The sequence below is a fragment of the Pipistrellus kuhlii genome, unplaced genomic scaffold (assembly GCF_014108245.1).
Source record: "Pipistrellus kuhlii isolate mPipKuh1 unplaced genomic scaffold, mPipKuh1.p scaffold_m20_p_1, whole genome shotgun sequence".
Taxonomy (NCBI): domain Eukaryota; kingdom Metazoa; phylum Chordata; class Mammalia; order Chiroptera; family Vespertilionidae; genus Pipistrellus; species Pipistrellus kuhlii.
In genome coordinates, this window is record NW_023425404.1 from 27,695,568 (window position 1) to 27,709,304 (window position 13,737).

General features: G+C 35.1%; 1 protein-coding gene across 10 annotated transcripts in view; it reads left to right on the plus strand.

Moving 5' to 3' along the window:
• Positions 1 to 13,737, plus strand: part of DDHD1 (DDHD domain containing 1) — a 79,349-nt gene that overhangs the window by 56,056 nt on the left and 9,556 nt on the right. For 8 of the 10 annotated variants that reach the window (XM_045580567.1, XM_036436356.2, XM_045580546.1 and 5 more), the window contains 5 exons: positions 1,104 to 1,366; positions 2,918 to 2,993; positions 9,509 to 9,658; positions 11,800 to 12,052; positions 13,024 to 13,215. In XM_045580567.1, coding sequence (XP_045436523.1) covers positions 1,104 to 1,366; positions 2,918 to 2,993; positions 9,509 to 9,658; positions 11,800 to 12,052; positions 13,024 to 13,215 — 934 coding nt within the window. The remainder of the gene's footprint in view (positions 1 to 1,103; positions 1,367 to 2,917; positions 2,994 to 9,508; positions 9,659 to 11,799; positions 12,053 to 13,023; positions 13,216 to 13,737) is intronic. The other 2 variants (XM_045580560.1, XM_045580570.1) reach the window with 1 other exon arrangement.

A 13,737-nucleotide genomic window follows, 5' to 3' on the forward strand; every position in this document is an offset into this window, starting at 1 on the left:
AGAGAACTGCCTTCAAATGCAGGTCCAGTATGGATTTGAGTAACAAAGCAAAACAAAAAAACTTATTCTTCTGACTTCATAGCATATTTCAGCACCATTTGTTAAAGCTAAATTTCAAAGAAAAATGACTAAAATACTTCCCACATTATGAACCCCTAAACCAGTGGTTCTCAACCTTTCTAATGCCACAACCCTTTAATACAGTTCCTCATGTTGTGGTGACCCCAACCATAAAATTATTTTCATTGATACTTCATAACTGTAATTTTGCTACTGTTATGAATCATAGTATAAATATCTGTGTTTTCCGATAATCTTAGACAACCCTGCTAGCGACCCATAGTTGAGAACCCCTGCTGTAGAGCTCAAGACCATCGGAAAACACAGATATTTACATTACGATTCATTAATAGTAGCAAAATTACAGTTATGAAATAGCAACAAAAATAATTTTATGGTTGGGGGTCACCACAACATGAGGAACTGTATTAAAGGGTCACGGCATTAGAAAGGTTGAGAACCACTGCCTAAACCTTAGAAGGCTCTGCTTTCCAGCCATCTAAAACAACTTTTTGCTTGTATCTGTATTACCATCTTTTGGTAATTTTGGAATATCAAGTAGATGGATGTTAGCTTTTTCTTAATCATACAGTGACATTTTATTCTATCATTCTTATCTAAATGCACAGTGTAATAATATATATACTATATAATTATACCTGTTATTGTAAACTCAGTTAAGGCCTAAAAATTACAAGGTACAAAGATTTAGAATTGCATGTAAGTTGCAGTGAAGGAAAAATTTTCATGGGCTCTTTGAAAAGCTTACTGGAATCTTCATGAACCTTTTTTGCTTAATGTATGTAACTGCTGGGCTCATATAGCATGTTTAAGGATTATGAATGTATCTATGTGATATCTGCCTTTATTCTTTAATGATGATATGGATTATAAAATACATATCTTCATTTCCTGCTACATTTTAACGCACCTGAGTTAATTTTAATAATCTAGATATATTTGGCCAGTAATGTATGTTTCGAAATAAAGTTTATAGTATCAGTGATTACTCTAATATGATAATGTTCTCTTATTTCAAACAGCTAGTTAAAGGCCTTCAGCAAGAGCTGAATCGATTATATTCCCTTTTCTGTTCTCGGAATCCAGACTTTGAAGAAAAAGGGGGTAAAGTCTCAATAGTGTCACATTCACTGGGATGTGTAATCACTTATGACATAATGACTGGCTGGAATCCAGTTCGATTCTATGAACAGTTGATGCAGAGGGAAGACGAGTTGCCTGATGAAGGATGGATGAGCTATGAAGAACGACACCTTCTTGATGAACTCTACATAACAAAACGACGGTAAAATACACTAGTCTCTTAAAAGAATTTAAAATGTCTTCAAGGAATTGCAGGGATTCTTAGGAGGAAACTTTAAGATTTTCACAATAAAGAAAAAATACATTGTTCAGGATACAAAGATTACTAGGTAACATGGCTAATCAAGGAGAGATTGTTTTCATGCTAATTATATGCATTTTCCTCTAGAATTAAAATAAATGGTTTTGTTATCTGCCTCTTTTTCTTTCTGTCTTTCTTTCACAATTTATTAGGAGTGAAATCTAAAACTTATTCCATGCTGAGTCACTCTGTAGAATCCTTTGTAGTTTTACTAATTTTAAAGATGTGCCCTTACCTGTCTTATTATTCTAGAAATAATTTTCTAGCCTTTTTTGGCAAATCTATTTTTGACAGATTTTATAATTATCTGAACACTTGTGGCCCTCTGGATATTATCTTTTAGTTTGCTACACCCCTCTCTTAATCTGTAGTTACATGCTCTTTCTTCTTTGTCATTTTAGTAACTATCCAATCAATTTTTTTTTATCCATTCAACTTAATAAAACAGTGTAAAATCACTCATTCTGGTAGTTAGCATTATATAAAAATCACCAATTTATATAATACCCAGTTTTTACTCAGGAAGCCTTGGGTTTGTTTTAATCTTATGGAAGTTTAAGGGTTCTATATATAATCTTCAGTACCAGAGTAGATACCTAAAGTGTCTACTCAAAAATATCATATTGGTAAACCTCAGAACAGCATTTTAGATATAAAATCCAGAAAGAAAGAAAAAATTTTTACCAGGCTTATAAAATGAATTGAACCCTTTTTTAAATATAAGTAGATATGGAACAATTAACGGGGGAAATTGAAATAACCCAAATATTCACTAGCAAAGGAGGGTTGAAAAAAAGTATAGTTTGTTCATGAAATAGACAGTTACACAGCTGTTATAAAGATTAAAGTAGATCAGAAAGTAATAAAATAATGAATCTAAGATTCATTATTAAGAATAGAAAAAAGAAAAGCAATATATATGGTATGAACATTTGGTGTGATTTTTTAAAAAGGTATATGTATTATATATGCTATTTTATATGCTATTTTATATGCTATTTTTATTTTTTGGGTTTTTTGAGAGAGAGGAAGGGAGAGGGAGAGATAGAAACATCTATCGACTGCTTCCTGCATACCACCTATTGGAGATCAAGCCCAAAACCCAGGCATGTGCTCTAACTTGAAATCCAACAAGGACATCTTGGTTCATGAGATGAAGCTCAACCACTGAGCTACACTAGCCAGGCTATAGGTTTGCTTTTTGCCTCACATTTTACTAGAGGATCCACCAAAAAATACTACTAGTGGCAGGTATTATAAAAAGTCAGAATACTTTTACTAATTATTTTGTAAACTTTTATAGACTTTCTGTACTCCAGCAGGTACACTTAATAAATACTGTCATTAGGAATTGATTTTGAGGAATTAAATAATGGGTCTTTAATTCTTTAGACTTTAATATTTATGAAATTATAAATACAAATGTATACATAATTTTATACTGCTTCCTAGGCTGAGAGAAATAGAAGAAAGGCTAAATGGATTGAAGTCATCATCTATGACACAAATACCTGCCTTGAAATTTAAGGTAAGAAAAGACTGATGAGATTTTCATTATCTGTCTCACTTTTTTTTCAGACAGCATTTACAGCATGACATTCAGTGAAATCTAAATTATTATTTTATCAAATTAATTTATTGAACACATATGTTGGGCATTGCTAGTTTATAGATTCTACAAAGAAAACAATGAACAAGACAGTTCCCCAGCCCTTAGGATATGTAACACAGTGTTATTGGGGTTATTAGCAGTGTGCAGGATGATGTACGTATGAAAAGGGGGTTTTAATTTTGGCTATAAAGGATCACAAGGGAATAACACTTATACTTGTTATCAATAAACTGGAATGTTGTCAAGTGGAGGAAAGGAAAAAATGCTATTCTGTGTAAAAGAAAGAACATAAAGATATGGAGGGATATAATGTTACCCTGTTTCCCCGAAAATAAGACAGTGTCTTATATTAATTTTTGCTCCCAAAGATGCACTAGGTCTTATTTTCAGGGGATGTCTTATTTTTCCATGAAGAAGAATACGGTACACATTTATTGTTAAATGAAAATAAAGGAAATTTATTACCTGTATACGGTACGGTAGTACGGTAGTTGTCAACACAAACCAGACAAACTGTGAATCCTACAGTATCAAGAATTTACTCATTTATTCAATGACAATCATGTCATCATCTTCTGGAACATCATCATAACAATCCAATTCCTGCATTTCCTGGTGAATTTCTTGTGACTTCCATTTCTTTCAGAATCAGTGGACCAAATCTCTCATGTTTAGCCTGGGGGGAGGTGGGGACTTATTTTTGGGGGGATGCCTTATATTTCACTCAGAAGGAAACTTGTAAGTAGGTCTTATTTTCAGAGGATGTCTTATTTTCGGGGAAACACGGTAGTACCTCCAAGAAAAACAAAATAATCTCAAGTGAGGGGGAGGGGGGATAAGAGGCAGATTTGGGAAATATTTAGTAGTTAGAATTAACAAACCTTAGTGACCAGCTATTTGTGGATGGTAAGAAAAATTAGTGGATGATTCTAGGGATGGAAAGCTGGTATTTCAGTCAATGAAAAATATGTAACCAAAGCACAAGATGACACCTGTGTTTAGTTTTAGAGCAGGTTGAGCAAACCATTTGGGCTGTCATGGACAGGACTCAGGGAAAGGGGGCTGTGGAAGAGCTAGAAGTAAAGACTTATCCTATCTATTAAAAGAATAATATTTAAATTGACCATCACTCCAGCACATAAGATGGCAGCCCCCATGTGGTCAAAGATGGCAGCCCCCATGAGGACACAAGATGGCCACCACAAGATGAATAGCAGAGGAGGGCAGTTGGAAGGGACCAGGCCTGCAAGAGAGGGCAGTTGGGGGCAATCAAGCCTGCAGGGGAGGACAGTTAATAGTGACCAGGCCAGCAGAGGAGGGAAGTTTGGGGCAATCAGGCCTGCTGGGAAGGGTAGTTTGGGGGGACCAGGCCTGCAGGGAAGGGCAGTTAGGAGCAAACAGGCTGGCAGGGGAGCAGTTAGGCATCAATCAAACTGGCAATCAGAAGCAGTTAGGGGCAGTCAGGAAGGCAAGCAGGCAAGCAGTTGGGAGCCAGCAGTGAGAGGGATCACAGATTGGAGAGGGTGCAGACTGGGCCGAGGGACACCCCTTCTCCTCTTCTTCGTGCATGAATTTTGTGCACCAGGCCTCTATTATTTGATATGTATTGTACAATGCGAAGCTTTTTAGGGTTTTTGAGCACCAGAATGGAACTGTCAAAAGCAAATCACAGGAACTTAACATACAGATTAAGTAATGGAAACATACAGAATTTTTTTTAAATAGTAAGAATTTAGGGGAATGCTTTGTAAAGTATATCATTGTCTAACCACTGTGCTGTATACCTGAATCTAATAATTAAAATGATATTGCATGTAAACTGAGGATTTAAAGTTTCACATTACTAGAAATTATGCACCATAACTGTGTATCTTTATATATATATATATATATATATATATATATATATATATATATATATATATATATATATATATATATATAAATAATATGCAAAGTGTCCCCGCAGGAGTTTGGCCAGGAGAACAGGAATTCAGTCACACACTGATGAACGCTGATCATTAGGAGGCAGCACAGAACACGGCAGGCGACCAGTGGTGGCAGCAGGGCTGAGAGAGTGAGGGAAGGATGAGGCAGGGAGACGGAGAACCTGATTGGTCCTGATCATCAGCCAGGCCTAAAGACTCTTATCTACCCTTGCACAAATTTTGTGCACTGGGCCTCTAGTATAATATAAAGTCATATGTAGTCTAATAATATGGATTTTTAATTGCTATTTAATTACTCAGGAAAAGTATAGAAAGTATAGAAATCTGAAGTTTAAAAAGGAAGAGCTGATGAATTGGAAAATTAATATTTAGGACTCCAGAGTTCTAATTTCTGTGCCTATTAATTAGCAGATAGATTTACTTTCAGAATACAGGGTGTTAGATCTGTTATGAGTGACCACTGAACTTAATACAAGAAAAACATAGATATTGACAAACTTTGGTCTGGAGAGTGGGAAATTTTATTCTGATCAGGAGAATTTGCCACCAACTAATTATGTAATATTAAATACAGAGCCAAATCATTAAACATCTCTGAATTCATCTTTTTAGTCATCTCTGGACAAGGAGGATAGACTAAATGTCTAAAGCTCTTTTTCATCTTTAAAATTATTTGATGGGGGGGGGGAAAATCAGTCCATGCTCGGGGGGAAGCGAGAGTATTAACACATGCTCTCTGCAATTGGAACCTTCTGCATGTCCCTTTCTTCACGGGGTCGGTGTTAGAAGGCAGGGTTAACAGGAGGCTGTGGCCTATGCCGAGCAGGTAATCATAAGTTAAAGTTTTGGAGCTCCAGAACACAGGTCCCCAATTGGTGCAATTATGCAGATTCAGAGGAGCTCTACACTCCACCACTGAAAGATCAGATTTCGCCTGGGATAAGGAGGGAGAGAACTACATAACCAGACATCCAGAGAAGAGAGACCATAGGGAGACAAAGAAACAGCCTGCATATGAAAGAAAAGCAGGCATCACCAGAAAAGGAAGTAAACGAAATAGAGGCAAGCAACATGTCAGAGAAAGAATTCAGAGAAATGGTCATATGGTGTCTGAAAAGAATGGAAGACAAATTTAACGATATGAGGAAGAACCAAGAGGAAATGAAAAAGAACCAAGAAAAAATGAAAAATAACATCGCTGCTGAATAGAAAACATCAAGAGTAGACTAGGAGAAACAGAGGATGGCATCAGTGAGCTAGAAGACAAGGTGGAGAAAATACCCAATTAGAGCATCTTCTAGAAAAAAACAAAAAGCAGGAGGAGAGCCTAAGGGAAATTTGGAACATCACAAAACAAAACAATATCTGCATAATAGGGGTTCCAGAAGGGAACAACCCAGGCATGCTTTATTTTTCTCTCTTTTAGAAGAAACTAGTGTCCTGGTGCATGGATTTGTGCACATGGAAAGAAAATTAGAAGAAATATTCTCATATCACTATTTGCATCTTGCTAATGAAAAGAAAATAGGATTCTACCCAATCTCCTATCTCCAGGGCTTCTGTGAGATCAAAAGAAATGAAGCACAGGAAAACATTTCATAAACATTTGGTTAAGCTGTAAAATGTTTGCACCTGGCTATAAAGTAAGTCGGATTCCTAGGCTGAAGAAACTCCAAGGATGCTAGTTGCTACAGAGAGAAACCCAGGCGTGGCTACATGATGTCACTACCCAGTGCCCACAGCCACTGTTTTCAAGCTGGTTTGGGCTGGGTGTCGCATTTTGTGCCATGGAGTCTTGGAAGCATTCACTGCAATTTGGTGGGGTGTCGCTCCCAGGTGGTGGTGGTGCCTGTGTCCCACTTGGGGGAAGCCAAGTGTTGGTTTGTTGGCATCAGGTCCATGGTGCCATTTGTTTCTAAATGGCCAGTGCACATCGTGGCAGCTCTTGTGTTGAGCATCTGCCCCCTGTTGGTTAGTGAGCATCATAGCTACCAATTGGATGGATGAACATTTAACCTTTTATAGATAGATAGATAGATAGATAGATGACCTTGATCTTTTCTTCAGAAATTGATACTTTTATCTGTCACTCTGATTTTAAATGCTTTTTCTTACATTTTTAATTATCTTAACACAAGTTAATTTTCTTCAGCCTTCAATTCCTTAGAAACAAACAAAAAAAAACTTCCTCAAATTTCCTTTAACATAAAGGTTTCGTTTCAATATATATGAATATATATATATATATATATATATATATATATATATATATATAGTATGTATATGTGTGTGTGTGTGTGTGTGTGTGTGTGTGTGTGTGTATATATATATATATATATATATATATATATATATATATATATATTTTCATTTGGAGAAAAAGAATCACTTCAGAGGCTTTGTGGGAAGGGATTAAAAGATAACATAAAACTGAAGGCAGAAACACTGTTATAGTCTAGTCCAGATGAGAGGAGATGAAGTGAAATGTTAGAATCTGTTGGAATGACTTCTTTAATGTTTGGGATTACCAGTAGAGGGAAGGACGAATTTGGGGTGTCTCACTCATCAAGATATGGAACATCTGAGACAGTTAGGGTGGATCTAGAAGGAAAAAATGTTTTGTTCTGTATGAAATCCAATGCAGTTGACCACCCTATTTTTCTTGATACCCTCTATTCCCTTATTTGCCATGATACCACTTTCCTTTCACTTTTCCTTTGTTTTTTTCCTCCTTTACCTGCTAATCAAATGAAGACATTCTTCATAGTTCTATCTAAAGCCATTTTATTCTGTGCACTTCCTAAGCAGTCATATATATATAATTTTTTTTTTTTTTTTTTTTTTTTTCAGAGAGGAAGGGAGAGGGATATAGAAGCATCAATGATGAGAGAGAATCATTGATTGGCTGCCTTCTGCATGCCCCCTACTGGGGATGTGCCCACAACCAAGGTACATGCCCTTGACCAGAATCGAACCTGGGACCCTTCAGACCACAGGCCCAATACTTTATGTATTGAGCGAAACCAGTTAGGGCTTCCTGTGCAATCTTACCCATTCTTTTGATTTTACATATCACTTCTATAATGGCAAATACTAGACTTGGATGGTGGCATATCCAGTTCTATATCTCTTGTCCTAAATTTCAGCTACCCATTAGAGATGTTACAGATATCTCAAACTTTTTATGTCTTCACCCATTCATGCTGACTCTACCCTGGCCCCTCATAGTTTCATTTGTGAATGGGACAGCTAGTCTTACCTGGGTTCAGATTATCTTTTGCCTAAACTCTTCCAATAATTTCCTACCTTGTCTCCAAATCACCAGCCACTCAATTTTTGAATTTAAACTCCTACAACATGGATCAAATCCTATTCTCCTTCACTACCTATAAAATAAAGTCCAATTTTCTTAGTCAAATAGCCAAGGTTTTATAACATTCTCTCACTCCAAATTACATTTTCCTCACACCCAATTTTTCAGTCATGTCAGGCTATTTCTGTTCTCTAAATTAAACCAGGTTCTTTCCTGCTTCTGCTTAGTTCATGTGGTTCCATCAGTTTGGAATATTCTTTTTTAATCTTCAGTGACCCAACACCTACTGTGGAAATTCTTTTCATCTTTTTGGCCCATGCAAATGCTTCCTTCTTTATAAAGCCCTCAGAGTTGGAATTGATTATTCCTTTATTTGTTCTTATATAGCAGCAATTTTCAACCAGTGTGCCATAAGAATTTTTAAAACATGTAATACCTGACTGTTTAGTCAGAGGCACTGACCTCTTTTCCTTTAAAATGCCAAATTAAAAAATCTCAATAGCCAACAGAACAATAGCTGTCCAGTATGAATGAATCAAAATTATACCTTTTTTTGTCACATTGGCAAAAATATATAATTAATTTTTGGTATACCGCAGAATTTTAGTAGTTTATGTGTGCCATGAAATGAAAAAGGTTGTGAATCTCTGTCATATAGCATACTTTCCCTAACTTATGAATTTATTTTATTCTACCATTCACACAAGATTATAAACTCTGAGTGTAGAAGCTCTGCCTTACTCATCTTTTTTTTAATTTATCTTTATTGTTGAAAGTATAACAGATGTCTCTCTTTTTCTCTCATTGCCATATTTGTCTTTATATCCTCCATAGAACCAAGTTTATTACCTCACACAAAATAGTAGTTTAATAAGTTTTTGATTAGTGTGTAGAAACACAATGGAATTAATCTTATCATTCTCGTTCTTCATTTTCTATTATATTGAAAGATATATTTGAAGTTGTTGCTAGGAAGATTATATAGAATAACTAATGATTAGCATATAATTAAAAAATAATGCAGATGCCATCTAGACAAAGCTCATAGAAAAAAGACATATTTGAAGATAATTTTATTTTTCGTATTTTACCATATGTTATATTGTGCTCAAATTCTGTTGGAAAACACTTCACTGTTTTTTAACTTGTCAATGGCTTGAATATTTTAGGTTGAGAATTTCTTCTGCATGGGATCCCCACTAGCAGTATTTTTGGCATTGCGTGGCATTCGCCCAGGGAACACTGGAAGTCAAGACCATATTTTGCCCAGAGAGATTTGTAACCGGTTACTAAATATTTTTCACCCAACAGATCCAGTGGTGAGTTGCACATACAGACATTTTCCTCTCAATATTAAATTGTTCCTAAAAGAATCTATAAGAAACTTACTAGGTACTGAATTAATGAGAAAGAGTTCATTTATCTTTTGTATTTGCATAGGTTCATATTTTTAAAACATTTGTGTTTTGGATGATGTGGGACTCAGGAAATAAAATACCTTAGAGATGACCTGTTTATGTTGTACTATTTACACCAATGTAAAAATATTATCTTGATAACTAATACAAGGGACGAGAATCTTCTATATTTCCAAACCATAGCCAGTTGTAATAACCAATAACCTAGCAATCATAAATTTTGAGAATCTCACTTTAAATATTTTTTTTCTAAAATATGCTACAATATTGAAAATGTATGTGGTAGATTCCCTTAGAAATGAAAATATTTAAATATTATGTATTAAACATGAAAAGTTGGAAGAGCTTGGTTTAGCCTGGTAGGATTATAAATTTTGGGGGTTTTTACATGTTCTATCGTAAATAATTTTTTAATACGAACAGTCCAAGGATCTTTCATCCAGGTAAATAGTTTAAATCATCGTTTTTCAGGTGAAAAAAAATTGGGGACTATTCTATAGATATGCCTAAAATTAAAACAAACTATTTTAAGTAGCATTCTGAAAAATAATTTTATATAATTGTGTAAAGTCTTTTAAAAGATTGTTAGTACCAAATAAATAAAACACTGACTAAACACTAGAATTTTAGAAAATTTTCCATATGTTAAAGAATCAAAACTGCTATCTTTAAGAAATAAATTTAACTGAACTGGAATATAATATAAGGCTTAAATACAGACTGCACAGTCTTAACCCAAGACACTTCAGAGACTATTTCTTATCTATATATGCAGATGATAATGTTTACTTAATAGGTTTATTAGGAGTAAGTAATATATATGAAAACATCTAGCTAGATGTTCCATATCTCATTAATATACATTCATTTTACTCATTTTTTTATAACTTGAAAGTAAACTTGAGTTACCGTATTTTTCGGACCATAAGACGCACTTTTTTCCCCCCAGAAGTGGGGGGGAAAAGTCCCTGCGTCTTATGGTCCAAATATAGCCTACACATATACTTTTAAAAAAAAGTTTTTTTGCTTGCCCGGCTCTGTGTGGTCTCTGTGTGCTTGCCCGGCTCTAAAATGGTTCTAAATGCTGCTGTTTACTTTACAGGGTTGATTACATGTGTTTATGACTGTGATGTTGGGTTTTAATGCACATAAAATATTTTAGGACACTATTTGTTTCAGAATCTTTTTTTCTTCATTTCCCTTCTCTAAAAACTGGTGCGTCTTATGGTCCGGAGCGTCTTATGGTCTGAAAAATACGGTAATAGGTGAAATCTGAGCTTTCATTGTCCTTTGTATAATGTTAAAAGTTTGTTCAATTATAAAGGAGGGTTCCAAACTCATTTCATTAATATAAATTATTTTTATTTTATGGTTTTTTGTGATTTTTTTAAGTAGTGCTTTTTTAGTGTTTATGTCATAACTGTGTTAGGCAGTTTTTACAAACATTATCTATTTCCAACATCCTTGTATGGAAGGAAGTGTTACCGCCTTTCTATAGCTCAGGAACCTGAGACTGAGACTTGTGACAAGGCTAGAATATGAACTCGGGGGATACTGACACCAAATCCATTGCCATTTCTGCTGTATCGCCTTCACTTCACAGTAGACAAATAGTCTTCTATTGGGATCTTATTGTGTGTTACTATGTTAATCTATTTGAAAGTAAAGTTTCTAAGAGCTTCTAAGTTAGTAATAAATGCCTTTATTTACTGTGTTCCAGTTTACTCTTGGCTGCTTCTGCTTTATTTGAGACTAAAATTAATCTGTTAGATGGTATCAGGGCACAATAAAATGAATTTTTTTCTCTGAGTACTATTATCATAAACTAACTTTTTTTTTTTTTTTTACATTGTCCCATCATTAAGGAAATATTAGATCAACTACTGTTTTAAGAGTGAACAAATTGGAAATACATGTTAGAAATTATCAGGTTTTTAAAAATACCCTAATGTCTGCTGAGCACGCAGTAGAATAAGAATAAACAGAATTTACTAAAATCAGAGCCTTAATGTTGTGTTTCTTTTTTTTATTTTTTAATCAAGGCTTATAGATTAGAACCGTTAATACTGAAACACTACAGCAACATTTCACCTGTCCAGATCCACTGGTATAATACTTCCAATCCTTTACCGTATGAGCATATGAAGCCATGCTTTCTTCACCCGTGCAAAGAATCTACCTCAGTTTCAGAGAATGAAGGCATTTCCACACTACCAAGCCCTGTGACCTCACCTGTCTTGTCTCGCCGACACTATGGAGAATCTATAACAAATATAGGCAAAGCAAGCATATTAGGTAATTTCTCTTTAATATTCCTTATTAATGAATATAAGTACTTTTTATTCAGGCATTAAAATTGAGAGATTTGGAAATATTCTATGTATTACAAACCATCCAATAGTTAATCCACGTGTTTAGAATTAACTGCCCTCTCACTGTTCATATTTGAGGGCCAAAAACCTTGAATTTCTCTAATTAGATCCAATCCAGTAGTTTTAGATGTGAGATAGTTGAATGCACAAGGGTCTGAGAATCAAGTCTCTCATTTTAACTTGTCCCTACTACTTCCTGTGAGATCTTGGGCAAGTCTCATAGATCTTAATGCTTCCTCGTCTGTGAAATGAGGAGGTACTTGAGTTCTAAGAGTGCCCCTGCCATCTCGTTCTCTGATCCATGTCCCAAAAGTCTCTTAAATTGTGTCCTTCCTGAGGGCAACAAGGATATTTAATTTCTCTCTGAATGCTCTCCATATTTGTGTAGCACCTGGAGTTCAGTAATGTGCCACTTGAATTTGCCCATTGCTTTTGGTTATAAGTTGCCTTAATATAAAATGCCACAAGATGGCACTCTAAATAGGCTTTACCTTCTGGTTTAATTGTTTTTTCTCTTTGTCATAGTTTGGTTTATTGATAACTTTTTATTACATACCCACCTAACTTCAATGTTAAGCATATAACAGTAAATATATGCCTATGTCGTATATTTCTAATCTTACCAAATACTTTAATAAAATAATGATTACTTGAGTAAAATAGAATCTTTATTCTTTTGTAAGCTATATTCATAAAGTCTGTACTCTCTCTTTCTGTTCAACAACATTTTTATTTAGAAACCTACAATATAAATTTAAACTTATGTTCCCACTCTGGAAAAAAAATGACTAGAGCTTGGTGCCTCTGCCAATTGGCAGTAATTATGGGTGGTGCACGTTGGCTTGGTATGTGGTGTAATTCAGCAGAATGACTGCCCTGTTTTGTGAAATGCAGGGGCTGCTAGCATTGGAAAGGGACTTGGAGGAATGTTGTTCTCAAGGTTTGGACGTTCATCTACTGCACAGCCATCTGAGACACCTAAAGACTCAATGGAAGATGAGAAGAAGCCAGTTGCCTCGCCTCCTACTACCACTGTGGCAACACAGACCCTTCCACATAGCAGTTCTGGCTTTCTTGATTCTGCATGTTAGTTCATACTGTTTTTTTTATGCTATTTCTTTTTTTTAATTGAGGAGAGCAGAGAGGATTATGATATTAACACAGGCAGTCAACTCTAAAATCTAAAGCTTTAAAAAAAAATCTATTTCTGCTGCTTATATTTTTTAAGACTAATCCCAGGTAAATGCAGTTTTATTCTCTGCATTGGTGAAGTAATAATAACCAGGGCCTTATGGCATGGGGGTCTTAAGCATCAAGCATAAAACAAATCTCTATGAGGTAAGCACCCCCTGGTTTTTATAAACTAGATTTTTAAAAATATGGTCTTCTCAACCTTAAAAATTCATGTATTTGCATCAAACCTATGCTGTATCTATTCTTGATACTTTTTAAAAACCACTATGCCAAAGCCATTCTGCTACTTATCCCACTGTTCTTTTATCCAACCCAATACTAAAACGATGGCTTCCAGTTCTAGCCCCACTACTGGTGCAAAGCAGGTACTTAAGAGATGAGTGAATGAATGGATAGTTTATTCTGGATGTGGCA